This window comes from Manis javanica, chromosome 5 (assembly GCF_040802235.1).
Source record: "Manis javanica isolate MJ-LG chromosome 5, MJ_LKY, whole genome shotgun sequence".
Lineage (NCBI taxonomy): Eukaryota > Metazoa > Chordata > Mammalia > Pholidota > Manidae > Manis > Manis javanica.
The window spans coordinates 13,484,825-13,505,358 of record NC_133160.1 but is presented as its reverse complement, the minus strand read 5'-3'; the positions used below and the strand labels follow the sequence as shown (position 1 = coordinate 13,505,358).

The window sequence follows — 20,534 nt, the reverse complement described above, 5'->3', positions numbered from 1 at the left end:
ACCTGCTTGATACCGAATTTGGTTCTTTGTAGATGTATGGTATGAGTTTTACCAAGAGACTGTGCAAAATCCTTCATGAATGTGTTCACCATAGGGCACCTAGAAAACCATAGGAATTTAAATCAGAACTCCTACAACTCAAAATAAAAAGGCAAACAAACCAGTAAAAAAAGCAGGGGTGGGGTGGGTGCAAAAAGATTTTAGCAGACTCTTCATAAAAGTAACGGCCAATAAGCATATGAAAAGATACTCAACATCATTAGGTATCAGGCAAATGCAAATTAAAACCACAATGTCTCACTACATACACACCCACATGGTTGAAGCTAAAAAGGCCAAAATATGAGAAACAAATGTTTACCAGGATGTGGAGGAACTCTCATACATTGCTGATGCAAGTATAAAATGGTACATTTTGGAGAAAAGTCTGGCAATTTCTTATAAAATTTAATACATCTACTCTTTGACCATTCCTAAATATTTACTCAAGAGAAATGATAAACATATGTCTAGAAAGTAACTTGTATTACAGCCTAGTTCATAATAACTAAAAACTTGAAAGAGCTCAGGTGTCCACCAACAGAAGAATGGATAAGTTATGGTATATTCATACAAAACTGCTAATACAGGAACATGGATGATTCTCAAAAACATTCTTTGGTGAAAGAAACCTTACACAAAAAGTATACAAACTATATGATGATCTCATTTATATAAAGGTCTAGAACAGATCAAACATTTTGTGGAGAAAATCAGAACAGTGGTTGTCTCTGGAAGGTGGGAGTGGGCAAGGATTGACTGGCAAGGGGCATTAGCCAACTTCCTGGGATTTTAGGAATCTTGGTAGAGTTTGGGTCCCACGGGTGTATACTTTTGTCAGACTACTGAGGTGCACTCCATTTTATGTACATTTTACACCAAAAGAAAAACGTAAACATTGAACTCTAGTTAATGATATGCCATCTGAAATATATTTAGGGGGAACTGTAGTTACGACTGTAGTTTATTTTGAAATATGTCAGAATATAAGATGAAACTGAGGGATTTATAGACCCATGTGAGCTATAGCAAGTAGAGTAACATGTAAATGGTGGAACCTGTGTGATGGGGAATAAGGTGTTCATTATAACAGGTATTCATTCTTTCAACTTAATGATAGGTTTGAAATCTTTCATAGTAAAAGGGCCAGTTATCTTGGGGGCTTTGTAGCAAAGCTCTGCACCACGGCTGCTGGCTAGACTTAGGACCGAGCAAAAGTAGATGCTGAGGGAGGAACAAACCCTGCGGTGCGACCTGGCATAAGGAATCAACCTTTTACAGTCTGTCCTCAACATCTCATTGGCACGACGGCAGTGGCCGCTCGGTGTTATTAAGCCTTTCTCGTGGATGGGAATACCCCAACTTGGTGGTGGTGGGGTTCCTCAATCCGGTCCCCAGTCACCGCATGTGCCTACCGCCCTTGGTGCCCCCGTTGCCCTTTCGTGCTCCCTGAGACCCTCCAGCCCTATAAGACCTGCTCCTGCCGCCTGCCGCCCGCACCCCGGTTTCCGGGATGGCACCGGAAGTCATTCCTCGTGCGCTCTTCCCATTGGAGGCCGGCTTTTCGTGGGGGCGGGCGCCGCTGGGGAGCCGGAGCAGCCGCAGGCATGGCGGCGGCCGTGCGGCGCGCTGTACTCGTCCTGCTCGTCCTGCTGCTCTCGGGGCTGGGCGGCGGGGGCCATGCAGAGACCCCGCGTGACAGCCTGCGGGAGGAGCTCGTCATCACCCCGCTGCCTTCTGGGGACGTGGCCGCCACGTTCCAGTTCCGCACGCGCTGGGACTCGGAGCTGCAGCGGGAAGGAGGTGAGAGGACGGGACCGACTGCAGGAAGATGGCTGTGCACAGGCGGGGCGTGGGGTGGGGCCCTGGCTCCTGCGCGAGGGGCCCGACGCAGCGGTGAAACTGAGGCCCGGACAGGGCAGAGACTTAAGCTGACCCCTAGTCCAGCGTTCTCTCTGCAGCTCCAGGCTGCCACTCTGAACCTTTAGTTACAGCCCCAAAGGCCTAACTCCTCGACTGACAACACTGATAATGATAATGCTTTTTTGGAGTGGTTACCATTTATCCTGGATGCTAGGTACAGAGGTTAGTTCTGTGAAAGTTCCAAGGAAGAAATGGGAGATGTAAGAGGTAAAGGCACTTGTTCAATATCACATCTCTAGTAAATGACAGTCTGGTCTGGAATTCAGATCTGGCCCCACAGCCTGGGGTCTGTTGCCTCTCTGATGTGGCTGAGAACTGTCCATCCAAGACCGTCACTCACCTGCACCTCTTTCTCCAGTGTCTCATTATAGGCTATTCCCCAAAGCCCTGGGCCAGTTGATCTCAAAGTATTCTCTACGGGAGCTGCACCTGTCGTTCACACAAGGTTTCTGGAGGACTCGATACTGGGGGTCACCCTTCCTGCAGGCCCCCTCAGGTGCAGAGCTCTGGGCCTGGTTCCAAGACACCGTCACCGAGTGAGTGCCCACCTTGAGGCCTGTTGCAGGCCATGAAAGACTGTGACAGAGACAGGTGTTGGCAGCCTGCCTCTGCCCTTGGGAGGAGCAGCTCCAGTAGGCAGCAATTCCATGGGGGTAAAGTTGGGAGTAAGAAATGATATTACTACTGAGTGGCATTCTTTACTTTGGCATTTTTTACTTCCCCCTAATGCTTCCGGACCAGAGGTAGCACATGTGTTTCTTTACAGAGGCAGCTAACACATAATTGAAGCTTACTTGTATGTGAGACAGTAGAAAACTGTGGCAAACTGGATAAACTTTTAAAAGACAATCATTCACTAATAATAATAATCATTATAAATACTATGAAGGCCAAACAAAACATCTGTGGGCCAGAATTGATCTACAAAATGAAGGTTCTCTGTATTAGAGGGATTGCTGTTTGGGAGAGGGACAGGTCTAGGTGCTGTTATTGTACCACAATTTCCTCTTAATGCCACTAAGAGAAATCAATAGCACAAGTTTGATTTTTTTTTTTTAATGTAGGGGTTAATAGGGAGTGGTGGGGACTGTGGCAGGCTAGACAGCTGCCACACAGCCCCTGTGGATTCTGGTCACATGGAGTAGAGGTCTGCTGTTGTCAGATACTCTCAGTCTTCAGGAGATACCAGAAACCTGGGGTGGTGGGGTGGTGGTGGTGAGAATTGGTCAATTTAAATAGCAGCATTAAAAATTATCAAATGTAAAAATTTAAGAAATGCTGTGAGCCAGTGTTCAGTGTTGTGCACACCAAATAAAACATGGTTATGGTTTGAGTAGAGCTTTCAGGCTTCAAGTTTGTGATCTTTATTTGAGGCTGCAGGATTGATATAGCTGTAAAGCTCTGAATAGAGGATTATCCAAAAAAAACCCAGGGCAGCATCAGGATATCAAATGAAGAGCAAACAGTGACCTGCAAATTCTCCAAGGCTTTCTCTCTCTCTTGCCTGAGCTCTCGCTCCCTTGCCTTTTTTCCCACCTGCTCGGCCTCCACTGTCTCCCCTTAGCTCATAATTGCCTGTAATTGTTGGAGCTGATGTTTAGAATTCCAATTTTATGCTTTCTGTTACTAATGTAGAGAGCAAATCTGTTTTGGCATTTCTCAAAAAAAACAACACCTTGTGTTACTTGATGTTTTTGTGGGGTCCTAGAATGGTTGTTTGCCCTTGTTCAGTGAGCTGTTATAGGTGTGAGACTTCCCACCCTCATAGTAGAATCAGGACTTCTTTTCATGCCGAAGGTATTCGCAGGGAAGTGTGCAGTTCTGCCCAGCTGAGCACACCTCGGGGTACATCAGTGAGCTGATCTCAGCATCTCAGGTGTGGGGCAGTTTACATGGTGGTGTGGGACATCCTAGGTGACCCAGCTTGCTCCCTGACCTCAGGTTGCACACAGCCTAGTTGAGGAGAAAAGATGCTTAGGACAAGATGCTGCTGCCATTTGGCTACGTCCCAGGAGGGACCTAGTGAGAGGCGCAGAAGGTCAGAACCATAGCTGCACAGGAGGAGGCTGTGGTTGAGGACAGGAAAGGCTTCCGGAAGAAGGGAGCCTCCTTGAAGGTGGGCAGAGATGGGCGAGTAGGGCGTTCCAGGCAGAAGGAGCAGTCACCTGAGCACAACCCTGGCGGGGTGCAGCGATGTCTGAGGAGGGTGAGAACCAGGAAGTAGGCTTAGCGGGGACAGCGGTGCCCACCTCCATCAGCTAGCTAGTCTAATGGTTTGGCGGCCAGCTGCAGGCTTTGAGGGAGGCAGCAGAGGCAGCCCGGCCACAGTGAGTGGGTTTGTGTCTCCATCCAGTGTGGATAAGTCTTGGAAGGAGCTCAGTAACGTCCTGTCAGGGATCTTCTGCGCCTCTCTCAACTTCATCGACTCCACCAACACGGTCACTCCCACGGCCTCCTTCAAACCGCTGGGGCTGGCCAATGGTGAGATAGCCCCTGCAGTCCCTTCCTTCTGCCTCTTTCCTCTTGTCCGGACCTTTTCCTTCTGTCCCCGCAGCTTCCCCCTTCCTTGCTGAACCATAAATCCCCTGGGTGTGCAGGCCCCTGCAGAAGGCTTCCCGAGACCGTGCTGTCTCTGCATTGCCTTCTCCCAGGGCGAGGTGGGGTGCAGTCCCCGCTGGGACTTTTCGGATGATGGTGCTAGAGAGATAAATAGCAAGCAACAGGAGCCCACCCCCATCTTTAGTGTGTGGGTCCTGAAGAGTGGGGCCCAAGGTCCGCCCCAGACAGACTCGTGCCTCCCAATCCCTCAGGCACCGATCACTATTTCCTGCGCTATGCCATGCTGCCACGAGAGGTAGTCTGCACTGAGAACCTTACCCCATGGAAGAAACTCCTGCCCTGTAGTTCCAAGGTGAGCCCGTAGCGGTCTGAATGTGCATGGGAGCTCAGAGAGTGCGTGGAGTTGGCAGGTGCCCCTTCACTGCCTGACAGCCAGGGGGCGCTTACAGATAACCTCTGGCCCACCCCCAGGTGCCCCACCGTACAGGGCGCTGATCTTTATTTCTTTGCGCCTCCTCCAGGCAGGGCTGTCTGTGCTGCTGAAGGCTGACCGCTTGTTCCACACTAGCTACCACTCCCAGGCAGTGCATATCCGGCCTGTTTGCAGGGTAAGTCATGGCGAGTGGGGCTGGGTGCCATCCAGCGCTCAGAGAGGGTGTAGGTACGGCACGTAGCCCAATGTCTGTCACGGGCTGAGCCAGTGTAAGTGGTAAATGTGATAATGACCATTGGCCATACCCCAGGGAAACTAAGTGGTTGCCTGGCAAGTGTTCAGTAAATCTCCATCATGGACATAGTGGTTAAAAGCAAGAGCCGTGTGGGTCCAGCTTCTAGCTCAGTCCCTCAGCACCTGGCATGACCTTGAGTGAATCATTTCATTTCCCTGAGCCTGGTTTCCTCATCTGTCACATGAAAATAATAGTATCAGTTACCACAGTTGCTGGCAGTGGCTCATCCAACTGATGCACATAAAGCTGCTGGCACAGGGTTGAGAGCTTGGCAGTGAATGGGAGCAAAGTGATGGATGGGAAGGTACCTAACAGACAAGGGATCAGTGCGGGTAGGAGTCCCTGAGGCTGTGCGGGTGGGGAGTGCTCCTCACGGCTGCGTCTGCCCCTTGTGGCAGAATGCACGCTGTACCAGCATCTCCTGGGAGCTGAGGCAGACCCTTTCTGTTGTGTTTGACGCCTTTGTCACAGGACAGGGGAAGAAAGGTAAGCTGCTTGGCAACTCATCTCTGCCCACCCATCTCCAACCCTGCCCTACCTGTGTGGACCAGGCCTAGCCACCCCCCTGCTCAGCTCTGCCCTCTGCTCCCCAGACTGGTCCCTCTTCCGGATGTTCTCCCGAACCCTCACAGAGCCCTGCCCCCTGGCTTCAGAGAGCCGCGTCTATGTGGACACCACCAACTACAACCAGGTACCAGGGTCTCCAGCCACACACATTGAACCCCGAGCCAGCCTGCCCCTCTACTCACTTCTCTGCCCTATCCGGCTGTCCCCAGGACAATGAGACATTGGAAGTGAGCCCGCCCCCCCCAACCACATACCAGGATGCCATCCTGGGCACCCAGAGGACCTATGCTGTCTACAACCTGCTTGACCCAGCTGTGATCAACAACTCCCGTAACCTCAACCTCCAGTTCAAGTGGAAGAGGCCCTCAGAGAATGGTGGGTGGGAGACAGGCCACCACGGCCACATAGGTGACAGAGATTTCATCTCTTGGGGAAGATACATAGTCCTGCCTCTTCACCACGAGATAATAGGCTTTTGTGTGGACCCAGGTCTCTGGAGTCAGATGTCCTGGTTTTAGCACTGTCTCTTCTAAACTCTGTGACCTTGGACAGGTTCTTAACTACTGCCTCATCTGGAAAATGGGGGCAGTAATAACTAATAGATTGGATAAGATAGTTAACATAAAACAGTTTGTTCATGCGTTTATTTAGTCATCATATACTTTTTGAAGACACAAGATACCCTGCGTTTGAGAAACCATGTCTCCTAGTTGAGGCAGTCAGTCATCAAACGGTCAATTGGGTTGTGTTCAGTGCTACCAAGGAAAAGCGCAGAGTATGTGAAAGCACCTGGTATGGGTTGGAAGGGGCACACATCTTGGCACATAGAAGTACTTTGTTCTTAGTAAATAATAGTAATTCTGTTACTGTGCTGTGGGCTGGGGAAGACAGGGATGATTCCAGGATGCGGGTTTCCCAGTTCTGATGGCAAAGCTCTTCCCTGTCCGCTCCCTGGCTTTGACATGCTGAATGTGGCCCAGGGAGGGACCCTTTCCTGTAGGACCTATTAACTGTTGACTCTTCTGTATGCAGAGGCTCCCCCGGTGCCCTTCCTGCATGCCCAGCGATACGTGAGTGGCTATGGGCTGCAGAACGGGGAGCTGAGCACACTGCTGTACAACACGCATCCTCTCCGGGCCTTCCCCGTGCTGCTGCTGGACACCGTGCCCTGGTACCTGCGGCTGTATGTGCACACCCTCTCCATCACCTCCAAGGGCAAGGAGAACAAACCAAGTGAGAGCCAAGACCTGAACCAGGCCCCCTGCCCGTCTCCTGTGCTGGCTTGCACTCTCTGCAGGTGCCCCAAACCCGCATTTCCCAGGGTGACTCCTGAAGCACCTCAGAAGAAATACACAGGCATAGTCAGGATTAGTTTGAGAAATGGAAAGGGTAACTTCACCGTGCCAGATCTGGAGGCAGTTATAAAGCCAAAGTATTTAAAACACGTAGTACTGGAGATTCTTCATAGGACTGTATGAGGGCAATAATTTCCTTATCTTCACTCACTCTGTCCTTGCTGGCGCCCTGGGCACATGCTTTTGCTCTGTGGTGATTCATGGGTAGAGAAACGGGTAGCAAGAAAAACAGTATGGGAAACAGGGGTGACAAAGCTGGAGTAGGTGGCTTTACTACCTTGAGATGGGTGGAGAGGTGTGGTTTTTTAATTTTCTTTTTCTTGTCTATTAATTTCCTAAAGAGGAGCTGGTATCTACTGAGGGCTTTCGGTAGGTGCCGGACAGCACAACTGAGGTGCTTGTTTTTCTCTGAAGTAGCGGAAGACTAATTCTCAAGAAGACTTCTTAGGGAGACGTTAGAGCTCATCCCAAACAGTCAGACTCAAAACCTTCTTTAAACACCTGTTGTTCCCCGTATTTTCAAGCCTGTGGTGGTTTTACTTATTACCAGCACCACTATTTGGACCACCTTCAGGATCTCTACTGGGAACATCCTACTGATGTATTTTGTAGGTTTTCCTGTTCTGTTTTTTTCCCTTTCGCTTGAAAATTTCAAACTCATACCCAAGGGAGTAGTGTCTTAAACCCCCATGCACCCATCACCCAGCTCCCGTGGCCTCCAGCTTCCCATCATTTTTGTTTCATCTCTTCCCTTTTTTTTTCTTGCTTTGTTAGTTTTCTGCTCGAGTATCTTAAATCCTAGACATATCAATTCATCTTCCAATACTTGAGTTATATCTCTAACAGATAAAGGGCTAAATATTTATATAACCTATCATTACCACTCTTGTTTTTCCCAATTAATCTTAAAAATAGTTCTTTATAATTGGTTTGTTTGAATTGGGATCTGAACAAGGTCCTCACATTGCATTTGCTTGATAACATTTTCAGGTTTTTCCTTTTAATTAGTAGGCTTTATATTTTTTAGAGCAGTTTTAGGTATGTAGGAAAACAGAACGTACTAGTTCCCTTATAGCCCCCTCCCCCACCCACTATTTCCCTGTTATTATGCCTCACTTTGTTGGTGCTCTTAAGTCTCTTTTATAACAGTTCCCTTTTTTTTTGTTGGAGAAACTGGTTTGTTTACTGTGTAGAATGTTCTACCTTCTGGATTTGTGCTTGTAGCCGTGTCTAACACGTTCCTCCACCTCGGTATTTCTTGTGTATTAGAAACTTGATTAGATTCAGGTCTGCTCTTTTTGGCCAGAAAACTCATGTGGTTCTGTGAGCTTCCTGTTGTAGCACGTGAGACACCTCATGCCCAGTGTCCCAGTTCCAGTGATGTGAAGATTGATTAGGTTGAACGTGTGCTGGGACGGCTGCCCTGGGCACCTCTTCCCTCTCTGAGGCCCTGCTCCCTTCTCTGAGCCTGCCTGGCTTCTGTGGTCAGGGCCCACCCGTGCACCCAGATCCAGGCCCAAGGGCTCCATAGGTCAGGATAAGAAGTACAGGGAGACTGATCCTAGGAAGGCAGTATGGGTGAGCCTTGCCTGTCCCCAGGTTACATCCACTACCAGCCTGCCCAGGACCGGCTGCAACCCCACCTCCTGGAGATGCTGATTCAGCTGCCCGCCAGCTCGGTCACCAAGGTCTCCATCCAGTTTGAGCGGGCGCTGCTCAAGTGGACAGAGTACACCCCAGACCCCAACCACGGCTTCTACGTCAGGTGGGCCCCGCCCTCTCAGCACTTACCTCGGTGGGAGGGCTGGTGAAGAACTGCTCACAGAGAACACCTCTCTGCTTCCCTGCAGCCCGTCTGTCCTCAGCGCCCTCGTGCCCAGCACGGTGGCAGCCAAACCTGTGGACTGGGAAGAGAGCCCCCTCTTCAGCACACTGTAAGTGAGCTCAGCTGCTGCTCCAGGGTGGGCATGAGCACGTGGGGATGAGGTTCCTGCAGGGGAGGCTGAGGTGGGGGCCGCCTCTTCCGGTCTGTACTGTTTGTTACAGACTTTATAAAATGACTCTAAAGTACTTCTAGAAGGTGAGAAGAGCAGGGCTCCGCACCTGCATTTACTCACCGATTCTCTGAAGTATTCATCGAGCACTTACAAATCAGCTACTTGAGAGAGCACCCGGAGGACAGCAGAAAAGGGAACAGGCTTGCCCCTGCCCTGCGAGCGCTTATAGTCCGGAGGGGAGAGCCTGCTCTAGAGAGCAGTGGGGTCGGGCTGGGGCTGGCGAGTAATCTAGCAGGTTATCCAGGGGGGCTTCTTTGAGGAGATGGCCTTTAGCCTGGGACCAGAAGGCTAAGGAAGAGGCAGCCAAGTGAAGGCAGGGCCCCTTCCTTCACCTTCAGCACAAGGCAGCTGTCCTTTGGTCAGGCTTGTGTTTTGAGCTTTCATAAGAGATGGCTGCTGAAAAGGTTTGGAGGCTAAGAAAACTTTGAAAACCCTAACTGCTGAGCCCTGGCCTAGTGCAGCCCAAGAGTGGGGAGCTGGGTCCTGCCTCACCGCTGCTTCCTGACCCCCAGGTTCCCGGTGTCTGACAGTTCCAGCCACTTTGTGCGGCTCTACACAGAGCCGCTGCTGGTGAGCCTGCCGACGCCGGACTTCAGCATGCCCTACAACGTCATCTGCCTCACCTGCACAGTGGTGGCCGTGTGCTATGGCTCCTTCTACACTCTCCTCACCCGAACCTTCCACATCGAGGAGCCCAGGACTGGTGGCCTGGCCAAGCGGCTGGCTAACCTTATCCGGCGCGCCCGTGGCGTCCCCCAGCTCTGAGACTTGCCCTCTTTGTCTCTGGAGCTGCTGTTTCTCTCTGGAGAAGGGTGGTGGTGACCTCCAAGAGCTCTTTCTGCCACTTGCTCTCCGCAGAGTTGACTTTTGAATCAAACCACCCCTGGACTACCAGGGCACCTAGAGCTGCACCACAGTACAGTAGCCACGAGCCAAAGGTGGCTCTTGAATTTAAGTTAATTTAAATTAAAAATTCATTTCCTCAGCTGTACTAGCCACGTTTCAAGTGCTCAGTAACCAAATGTGGTTAGTGCCTACTGTTGAACAGTGTGGACAGATGTTTCCATCACAGCAGAGAGTTCTGTCAGTCCTGACCTAGATAGCAATGTGCTGAAGAATTTTCATCACTATGTGGTGGATGGAATGTACTGATTGCGGAATAAAAGTGGCTGCTTTTTTGGCTCTTTGAGATGTGGGTAGGGTTGGGGCCTTGGGCTCTTTAGCTGCGTTCCTGAACGGGACCTCCTACACCCCCACCCCTAAAACCCCAAACAAACAAAACTCACCTCCCTCCTCCAACCCCTGCCAGAAATTCCTTCTCATCTCCTGCTTCCCCCTCCCCCACCACCCTCATCTGACATTCCCAGAACTCCCTGGGCTTGGCTAGGAGTGATTATAAAGCATCTGTATGACCATGAGAATGAATCATCCCCTGCCTTTCCGGAACCCTGAGAACCTGCCCCCTGACCCCGAGGATGGAACTGGACAGGTGGGAGAGATCTGGGTGGTGGTTTTCTAACCATGTTGGGGCTCGGCATCACTTGAGGTTCTTGTGAAAGTAATGCAGATTCCTGAGGTCTAGACCCTGTGGATTCAGTTGGTCTGGGTGTAGTCCAGCCTTCAAATTTTTATCAGGCCCCTCAGGACCTAGTGTTGGTGGTCCTTAGATCACCCATAGGCTTTGAAGCAGGCCCGTCGGATTGAAGCCTGCCTTCTGGTTCTATAACCCTGGGTTCTTGTAACAGGCCCTTAGGTGGATGCCTCCCCTCTCCACCTCTCATCTCCTCTCTCTTCGTCTGTCACACTTGACATCAACTGTGTGTTACCTGTGGTCTGTCCCTCCCTTTCCCAGTTCTCCCATCATAGTGGTCTGGCTTAGAATGCCCTGTTTACCCAACTGTATACCCCCTCAACTGCTGGGTTCACTCATAAAATGAGGCAAGATGTTGCGTCCTCCAGGAAGTCTTCCCTGACAAGCCAGGCTGCTGTAGGAGCCCTCCCCTCTGCTTCCACAGTTCACTGGACTGACCTTTCCATGTTCCTTATCACCCTGGCTGTTCCTGTTCTTGAACTTCCATCAGGTGATGAGCTTCCTGGGGCACACGGACTGGCTTCCATCTAGACCTTATCCAGCTGGCCGTGTAAGTGCTCAAGCAGCAAATGGGAAATGTATGAATGGGTATGAGCCTCTGCCTAGGATCTGGGGTCCAGGGGTGTCGATGGGTAGGGCAAGGGTCACCTAGAAACCCCTCAAGAATAAGTGCAGCAATCTGACACATTGATGTCCATACAGCCAGTATAGAATGGACTAGGTTGCCTCTGAGGGTTTTCCAAACTTGTTTCCAGAACATACAAGTGATTATGTGTGTGTTGGAAGGGAGTCCGCTAGTCCCGACCACGGGCAAAAGCAACTCGGTCAAGATGATTTTACATGAGTTCACTTCCAAAGCAGTAAGTGAGGGGGGCTGTAAGTGAGATGAGGCCACAGGTGGGTGGGTACCAGAAGCTAAGTTGTCTTAGCAACCTGCATGTAGCGAGATGTCTGCCAAGTCGGAGGAGCAAGGAATCGTGGTCTGGCTGTCTTACGCCCCCAGCCAAGTAACTAGAAATGACTCCACCACCATGTCCTAAGTAAGCTGTGCTGAGAACACCCACTCATGGTCTGGACCCCCTTCCTGAATTCCAGATTCACTTACCCAGCTGCCTACCTGCCACCTCCATTTGGATGTGTAAAGGTAACTTAAGTGTAGTATCTCTAAAACCAAGGTCCTGTTGGTCCTCTCCTGCTCCCCAAAACATGGTCATCCACAGTTGGCACATCTCTGATAATGGCAACTCTCATCTTCCCAGTTTACCAGGTGGAAAACCTTGGAGCCGTCCTTGATTCTTCTCACACCCCTTATGTACCCATCTACACATCTGTTTGCTTCACCTTCAAAATAAATCCAGAAGCCAACTCCTTTCACCGCCTCCACTATCAAGTATTGATGAGGTCTTCCTGGCCGCCCCTGTTGGAAATCACTTCCCAGTTACAAGCTGGGTCCTTTCCTGTCCTGGTTTCCTCTGTAGCTCTTACTGCCGTCTGACATATTGTGTGTCTTACTTCTCTGGTTTATTATCTATTAAGCCTACAGGGACCAGGAATTTTGTCAGCAGGGAAAAAGCTGAGATATTTAATAAATGCATAGTGTAATTCCAAGTAGTGCTAAGTCCCTTGAAGAAAAGGAAAGCAAGGTAAACATGAGAGGGATGATAAAACCTCTGAGGAGGTGACGAATGTTCAGGGACCTGAAGAAAGTAAAGGAGAAAATCCCATGAGATCCTAGAGAAGAGCAATCAAGTCAGAGGGGACAGGAAGAGCAAAGACTGGCCCAGGAGCATATTCAGAGTCTGCAAAACAAGTCTGGAGCTGGAGCGGAAGGCCTTGGTGACGGGTGAGTTCAGAGAAGTTGGCAGGGGCCAGATGCAAGAGGGCCCTGTAGGGGCAGACAGTCCTAAAATTGAGGGTAACCACTATATTGGAGAACAGGATCAATAAAAAAACCAAAAAAAAGAGGTTCCCTGTAGGCAGTGGCTCTAGGTTTTATTCCACATGTGATGGGAAGCTAAGAAATGATGAGGTCTGACTTCCATTTATTTATTTATGTACTTTCTTTGGCCTGATGCACAGAATTGGGTTAATAATTCGTGCTTGAGGATACTCTCTTCCTCGGTCCACGCATGGCCCTTTTTACATATTACGTGTGTATGCCTGCTCTTCAATGCACTAGGCACCATGAACCTAGCACCCAACAAGAAAACTAGCACCTTGATAGTAATGTATTTGATCTGCTGTATAAAAGATCACTTGGGCTGCAGTGTGGAGGGCAGGCTGTAGGGAGTAAGAATGAACACTGGGAGGTCGGTGAGGAGGTGACAGACTCATCAAGAAGAAGATACTGGAGAGGGAGCAGCAGAGGTGGTGAGAAGTTGACTGGGTTTGGGATAAATTTTGGGAGTGGAGCCCCCAAACTGACCAGTCATTGGCATGGCTGTGGGGTAGATCCCATTAATCCACACATCCAAGGGTCACTTCACTAATTATTCATTCAGTGTTTGCTGGTGAGTGCCCGCCATGTGGTAAGGCCTTTACAAAACGTGTGTTCCACATGGTCCCTGCCCGGTTCACAGCCTAGAGGCAAAGATAAGTCAACACACGTGTAAAACACATGGGAGTAAGTGCTGTGCTGCAGTGAACCCACAGAAGTGTTCATTCATTTTTCTGGGAGAGAAGAAAAAGGTGGTTAGTTATGATTTCGCTCCAAGCAGGTGCTTAGTTCTTGTCCCATCTCTTAAAGTGACCTGAGCTACTGGCTAAACTCTTACCGTGTGTGTTTGTGCATATGTGTATTTTTTTACTTCAAATATTTTTATTAGTCATATTTTAATAATGGTACAAGTTTCAGTGCATAGAAACTATTTCAAAGTGAAAAGTCAAAGCTATCCTCAGTCTTCCAGAGCTCAATCTGGGTAGAAGTTAACATGAAAAGGAGTGGGAAAATAAAAGGAAAACATGCCCTTTCTCTCAAATATGAATCTATGTATTCATGTCTCTTTAGTTCAAGCAGTCCCAAGGCTTGCATAAAGCCCAAAGTCTGCATTCCATTCAACTTTGGGTCCCCACCTCAAGCCTCGGGAGGGCTGGCTGCGCGGCATGTTCTTCCTCAGATGATTTCACACGGTCTAGATTGGCTCCTGGCCAGCTGGAGGGGATGTCAGGACACCTGAAAGGTATGGGGGTGGGAAGGGAACACCAAGGACCCCACCAAGGACAGGGGTCTGGCTGGGAGTTCCGGGTTCTGACTTCTAGTGTTGCTGTTTGATTTGGGGCAGCAGTTTCCTACTCAGCCAAGGGAAGTGATTGGACTAAATGAAGGCCAAGAGGAAAGGTTCATGGGGGGAGGTGGCCATGGTGGTCACCCCATCTGGCATTCAAAAAATTACATAGCAACAGAGTTTTATTCAGTCTTAAAAAGGAAGAAAATTCTGACACAGGCTACAGCGTGGGTGAACCCTGAGGAAATTATGTTGAGTGAAAGAGCCAGTCGCAAGAGGACAGATACTGCAGGATCCCAGTTACATGAGGTGCCTAGAGGGGTCAGACTCAGAGACAGAAATTCAGGTGGTGGTGGCTCGGCCCGAGGGGGGAATGGGGAGTTAGTGTTAATGGAGGTGGTCATGGTAGCATAACAACGTGAGTATTCTTGATGCCACTAAATTGTACACTTAGAAATGGTTAAAATGGTAAGCATTATGTTGTATATATTTTACCACAGTCAAAAAAATACGTAAAGTCCTCATTTTTCCAGGATCCTTCTGGGTGGGGAGGAAGGGAGTCTGCCCAGGCTGACCAAGATTCCCTGCATTCCGACCCCACTGCACACTCTCGTCGAACATAGCTACTGCTGGAAGGAAGCGGCTCCCAGCTCATGATGGGGCCCCAGGCAGGACAGAGCAAGCCAGGAACTGGGGACAGGTATGCAAAGTTCCCAAGTCTCCTCCATTCAGACGGCCTTCCACGTGTACCCCCTGGTGATAGGGGAACTTGCGTCCTGGGGACACTGAGAGCCTAGGAGAAGGCAGGGGTGGGGTCATGCAGGGTTTGGTCACCCTTGATGGCTGAGGTGGCTGTGAGCAATTTCTGAGGACAGGCCCTGGACCCTTACAGGACAGCTTCAGGCCACAACAACTTTACATACTTTATTGACGGACGCTTGGGGGTTACAGGAAGGGCTCAGAACAGGGCCTGGGCACAGGCATGGAGGCAGCTTTCGGCCAAGGCCTAGGGTGTGCAGGTAGCATCGTCAGCTGCGGTTGACCTTGGTCTCTTCAGTGTAGTTGACGGTCAGCTGCCTTCTTGGCCGGCGTATTAGTGACCTAGAGGCAGAGCCTTCGAGCTGCACTCCTTACGCAACCCCTTCAGCATCCACCAGGGGCCTGTCTCCTCCCACCGTGACCGCTGCTGCCATCACGGTCATCGGTCATCGTCTCTGTCAGCCTCCCCTTGTGAAGGTCACGTGGCTACCCCCCTCCCCCACCCCCGTCAGCACCACTACACATTTAAGGCCCTGTTACAACAACCAATATTACCTTGATCTTTACTGCTCACCACCCGCCACAGCCTCTGCACCTCCGCCCCCATCATGGCCGCCCCTTGGTGACACAGGTGTCCCCTGTCATTCCCTGCCCCCCGTACCCTCTGAGTCCCCACCACCATCCTCACCAACACTCCTTCACAGCCTGCATCCCATCACTTCCATTACTCTCCCTGTTTCCTGTCAGGGGACTCACCAGGGGCCTGCAGACCCTCACACAGAGCTCTATGGTCTTGAAATTGTTGGCGTTGCCCTGACAACCACCGTAGATGAACTGCTCGCACTCATCCGAGGTAGCGTTGTAGAAGAAGCGGTGGAAGATGGCTTTGCACATGCCCGTCTCTGGGGGAAGCTGGCACAGGGCAGGGGGGCGTCCAGATGGGCTCTGAGTGGCCCCTGGCTTGAGATTGGCTGCGGGGGTCAGGAACGCCACAGTCCTCACCTGTGTGTCCTTTTTATGAACTGGCAAGTACTTTTCCCTGAGCACCTCTTCTACACCAAACACCCGGCTAGGTGTCTGTCATACTTTGCCTTATTTTAAAAAACCATATGGAGAGGGTATTACTGTCCCCACTTCACAAATGAAGAAACTGAGGCTCAGGGAGATTTGGTAATTTTCCCCAAATCATAAAACCTGGAAGTTGAGGCCTGGAGTTTAAACCCAGATCCAACTTCCAATCTCCAAGTCTGACTCACTCTAAAACAAATGAGTCTCAGGGACCCTCGTTCCCAGCCCCTCAGCTCACCTGAGGTCTTTTCGGAGCTGGCCGTGCCCACCAGGCAGAGGACAAAGCAGATGGCAGGGAGGCAGCTGGACTTCATGATGCCCGTAGTCACACGTTCTGGGCTGGGGCTGGGAGGCAGGACCTCCTACCTGCAGCTGAAGGAGAAGGGGCTGTATTCCCCTGGCTCGAGGGAAGTCTCTTGCTTTTCATTACCTGAAAGAGGAAGCACCCTGGGCAAGGGGTGTGATCCCAGAGGAACTGGACTCCTTACCTGGAGGCAGTGTCACCTGCCTTGGAGGGGATCTTGAGAGCTATTGAGCAAGTCCCCTAAGTCAGTGCTCCTGTGGTAACTGGAATGCCCATCCCCAGCCTCATCTCCGTTGTCCCTGTGACCTTACACTGGTAAGTGATTCACTGGGCCTCAGTTTCCCTACTGTAAAACAAGTGAGCTGATCAACATGGTCCCTAAAGACCCAGCACAGCCATTGTCCATTCTGTTATTATTGGTTCCCATCCAGAGCCTCCCAGCAAGTTGTCTCAACATCCCAGGAGAGAAAACAGCTCTTTGTTCATTGGTTTATTTATTTAATTCTGCAATAATGAGTTTTTTGTTTTATATAAATTATCATACTTATTTTTAAAAGATCAGGCTCTACTGAACAGTGCAAACAAGAACCTAAATCTCTCCCCAAATTCTACCGTAGTGCTGTGCCTCAGAAATATAAGACAAGCCAAAAATAGAATTTTAAATTTTCTAGTAGTTGCATTTAAAAACTAGAGAGGTAAACCTAGCTTCAATAATAGTTTATTTAACTCAATATATCCAAAATATTATACAACATATGATTAACATGTATAAAAACATTAATGTAGTATTTTACTTTTCTTTGTACTAAGTCTTTGAAATCTGGTGTGTCTGTCTTTCACATAGTACATCACGACTCAAACTAGTTCATGTGCTCAGTAGCCACATGTGGCTCCTGGTCACCATATCAGACAGTGAACTTCTACCCCCTGAAGAAGCTATCAACCTTGGTTAAGTTCCTAAACATTGTGTTAAGTAAATAAACAAAAATAATTCTACAAAAACAAAAGCTTACAGGTATTCTTTTCTCTGAAGTTTTACAGATTGCCTTTATACTCAAAGGATAATTTGATGGTGTAAAAGGTAGATAAAGCTTGGCATCTCTGCTTCCATATCGTATTTGTCTCCTTTGCTGCTTTACCTTTGGGTCAAAAGAAAAAAAAAAAGGGCCCTGCAAACTTGCACGTAGACTTGTTAACCATCAAAAGGAATTTTTCCTGCAGTTTGAGATATCTGCAAATGACCCCTTATCCAAAGCTTGTGTCCTACTAGGAGATAGGAAAATATGTATGAAAATAATGATTGCCCTGTCAAAGACTAACAGGTGCATCATGACCAGAGCTATGTGCATGTGAGTGAACTAACCAAGGACAGAGTTTCTCAGCTCTCCGTGGACCCTCGCTGGTCCCCAGATGTCCACAGCCTTCAGCCCTGATGTCCACAGCCTTCAGCCACTCCCTAAATAGCTCTCCCTTCCCTGAACACAAAAGAAGCTTGAAATCAACCTGAGTTAAGATGGTTCTTTAGGACGTTAGTCCACCATCTTCTCTGTCCACTGGCTTTCTGAATAGTCATTTTCCTTGCTCCAGCCCCTTGTCTCTCAACTTACTGGCATGTTGTGTGGCAAGTGGTATGAGCTTGGACTTGGTAACAATGGGGAGAAATCCTGGGTCATACCATCTTTTTCCAGAACAGTTGTGGACCTAGATCCACCTAATTCTGCTGTGAAGTGTTGCCTCGGACTGGCCTGAATGTTGTTCTCCCTTATAAGGTAGTTTTTTCCTACTTGAATGAATACATCCTTAAGATTCAGTGACTTAACAAAAATATTTTGGAATTATTCTGCATTTCTTTTTTTTTTTTTAACCATAACATGGAGTGCTTTTTCATTATGCAGATTTTTTGGAAGGGGAAATTTTTTTGTATTGTGTGTTTGAATAAGTTTTCTGTTTGAGAGACATGTTATGTTATTTTCACTTGTCTCTACTAGTTGTTAAAAGCATGGCCACTGGAGACAGACAATTTATTAATTCCAGCGTTGCCATTTGCTACCTGTGTGACCTCAGACAAGTTATTTAACTTACAGGGACTATAGTTTCTGTTTGGAGGTAATGATGGAAACTACCTGTGTTTGAGTCCCCCAGATGCTCCTCAGGTTCAGTTCACTAAGAGGACTCACAGGACTCAGAAGTTGTGAATGTAAGTGTACAAATGGACACAGAGTAAGATCAACAGAGGGGGAAAAGCATATGGGGTGAAGCCCAGGGGAAACGAGGCAGGTTCCCAAATGCCTCTTCCTTGTCAGGTCTCAGAGATGGGCTCAATTCCCCAGTCCGAGACAGCAATGCTCGCTTGAGTTTTTGCTGTGGTCAGTCACACAGGCACATGGCTGACTTGTCCTCGCAGGGGGATCTTGGATGTAGGTGGTGGATGCTCTAACAACTTTATAGTGCTTGACCCCTGCCCACCAATCTTGTGGCTTTGGCTTCTGGGATTCCTAGTCACAACTGATCTGTTATTTCCTTCATGAAGAGATTTCTTATACTGGCAGACACCCTTATGACTTGTGCCTACTTAGAATTTGATGTATCAAAACAGTTGGAATTTCTGTCTTTCCCAAGTCCCCCAGTGGACAGGGCTGTGGCCTCACATCAAGGCTTTGTGAGTCCCCCTAACGGCTGCCACCCACTGTGGACTCCCGATATAACTGTCCTGTAACTTTTCCGGGATCCTAGAGCCTTTCTGGGATCAATATGTGCATACATATATATGTATATAAATATATTAAGAATATACATATTTCAATAAAGTTTAATTGGATCAGAGAGCTGCATGCAAGGGAGCAGAGCTCAAATATGAGAGTGACTTATCTATGGCCTTTGGAACTGTGACCTCAGAGTGTTCAGTGGGCGCTTCACCTGTTTCTCGTGGTTCAACAGGCTCTTAGCAGTCAGCTTCAGATCCCATTCTCGTTACCAAAAACTGTTTTAAAAATGATTAAAGAAGGCAATTTAGGTGAGACACAGTAACGTTAACTCTTCACAAAGTGGGCAGTCTCTGTTCCCAAGGGTCCAGAGAGCTGCAAAGTGGGACAGAAAGCAGGGGGCTGTTATAGGATAAAGAAAAAAGAACAAGGAAGAGAAAATGAGTCTGGAGCAGGGAATGAGTGCAGAGCCCAGAGCCGGCCTGGCGTCCGGGGCTGGCTGGCTGGGTGCTGTGTTTCTGCTCAGACAGAGCACTTGGACAAGCAGGTTAGGTCTCAGCTTGTTGACCTGGCCCCCAGGCAGGAGCGGGGGGCCAACGGCAGGCTGCCCCAGAATGTGCCTAGCTTCAATAATAGTTTATTTAACTCAATATATCCAAAATATTATACAACATATATATGCTTTGGCATATGGACTAATTGAACTAAAGGCAATCAAGACCCTGCGACTCTAGAGAAAGTTCTGCCCTCCCCTTAACTACTTAGGAGTATCTAAGTTGGGATCTTTCCCAGAGTAAGAGTTACTACCCGAGATAAATTTTATCTGAGTGGCTATCTGTATGGCCAGGCAAACATCTAATTACCGAACACCTGCTCTTCTTGTTGCCCTGTGAACTGCCCTCCTCCCCTTTAAAGCCCCAGGCCCCGACCCAGCCCTTAGCTCAGGATGGCAGAGATATCCTGTTGTACGTTTCTGTCTTTGACCCTCTCGCCTTTGTGAGGTTCTCATACCTACGAAATTAAATTTGATTTTCTACTGTTAATCTGTCTCATGTTGATTTAATTCTTAGACCAGCCAGAAGAAACTTTGAAGAGTAGAGGAAAATTTTCCTTCTCATCAGCTCCATTGGGGGCCTGGAAATTTATTTCGACACAGTCAGATACAAATTTTCCTACTGGGAGTCTGGTGTGACAATCACAATCATAATAGAAACCCTGATGGAACATCAACTCCCCAGGTGCACAGAGCTGAGCATTCCACATTCATCAGTCTCAGATAACCTCACAAGGACCCTAAACATGGGGGTTGATTTCATAAACAACCCCATTCTACCGATAAGGATAAGAGCGCCGAGGACCAGAAACAGCAAGTCATTTGCCAAACCCAGGTCCTCCTGACTGTGGAAAAGGCCGCCTTAAGCACCGTGGTGTTCTGCACTACCAGTTGAGTCTGTCTCCAGTAAGATGTAGGAATTCACGTGCTTCCTCTCCCAAGGGTATCTGCGATTGTTAGTGGTCCTGGCAATTCAGCACCAACAGAGCAGAGGGGTCTTTCTGTATTTGTTGCGTGTGGGCAACACTGTAATACCAGGCATCACCAGCTCTGCACACAGATCAGGGTGTTGCAAGTATGCTGAAATCTAAATCGCTTCATCTTC

The 20,534-nt window shown here is 48.9% G+C and overlaps 2 protein-coding genes across 2 annotated transcripts; one reads left to right on the top strand and one right to left on the bottom strand.

Moving 5' to 3' along the window:
• Positions 1–1,606: 1,606 nt before the first annotated feature.
• PIGT (phosphatidylinositol glycan anchor biosynthesis class T) lies at positions 1,607–10,417 on the top strand. The gene is made up of 12 exons (XM_017642178.3): positions 1,607–1,842; positions 2,321–2,498; positions 4,316–4,443; positions 4,773–4,873; positions 5,043–5,129; positions 5,648–5,735; positions 5,843–5,940; positions 6,026–6,191; positions 6,849–7,049; positions 8,771–8,936; positions 9,022–9,105; positions 9,741–10,417. Exons 1-12 carry the CDS (start codon positions 1,647–1,649, stop codon positions 9,991–9,993), a joined length of 1,746 nt encoding a protein of 581 aa, XP_017497667.2. The 5' UTR covers positions 1,607–1,646; the 3' UTR covers positions 9,994–10,417.
• Positions 10,418–14,911: 4,494 nt separating this feature from the next.
• On the bottom strand, positions 14,912–16,673 carry LOC108384937 (colostrum trypsin inhibitor-like). Its single transcript, XM_017642196.3, has 4 exons — positions 16,359–16,673; positions 16,109–16,242; positions 15,559–15,773; positions 14,912–15,144 (listed from the first exon to the last, which is right to left on the bottom strand). The coding sequence occupies exons 2-4, from the start codon at positions 16,182–16,184 to the stop codon at positions 15,097–15,099; spliced, it is 339 nt and encodes a 112-aa protein (XP_017497685.1). The 5' UTR covers positions 16,185–16,242; positions 16,359–16,673; the 3' UTR covers positions 14,912–15,096.
• Between the last annotated feature and the right edge of the window lie 3,861 nt (positions 16,674–20,534).

Excerpts from the sequence above, each read along its gene's own strand:
- LOC108384937 (XM_017642196.3), bottom strand. The coding sequence starts at position 16,184 with ATGAAGTCCAGCTGCCTCCCTGCCATCTGCTTTGTCCTCTGCCTGGTG. Across the intron at positions 15,774-16,108 it reads CAGCTCCGAAAAGACCTCAG|CCAATCTCAAGCCAGGGGCC; the intron begins GTGAGCTGAGGG and ends TGACCCCCGCAG. Across the intron at positions 15,145-15,558 it reads TGAGGGTCTGCAGGCCCCTG|GTCACTAATACGCCGGCCAA; the intron begins GTGAGTCCCCTG and ends CTCTGCCTCTAG.
- PIGT (XM_017642178.3), top strand. The coding sequence starts at position 1,647 with ATGGCGGCGGCCGTGCGGCGCGCTGTACTCGTCCTGCTCGTCCTGCTG. Across the intron at positions 2,499-4,315 it reads TTCCAAGACACCGTCACCGA|TGTGGATAAGTCTTGGAAGG; the intron begins GTGAGTGCCCAC and ends GTCTCCATCCAG. Across the intron at positions 7,050-8,770 it reads GGGCAAGGAGAACAAACCAA|GTTACATCCACTACCAGCCT; the intron begins GTGAGAGCCAAG and ends GCCTGTCCCCAG.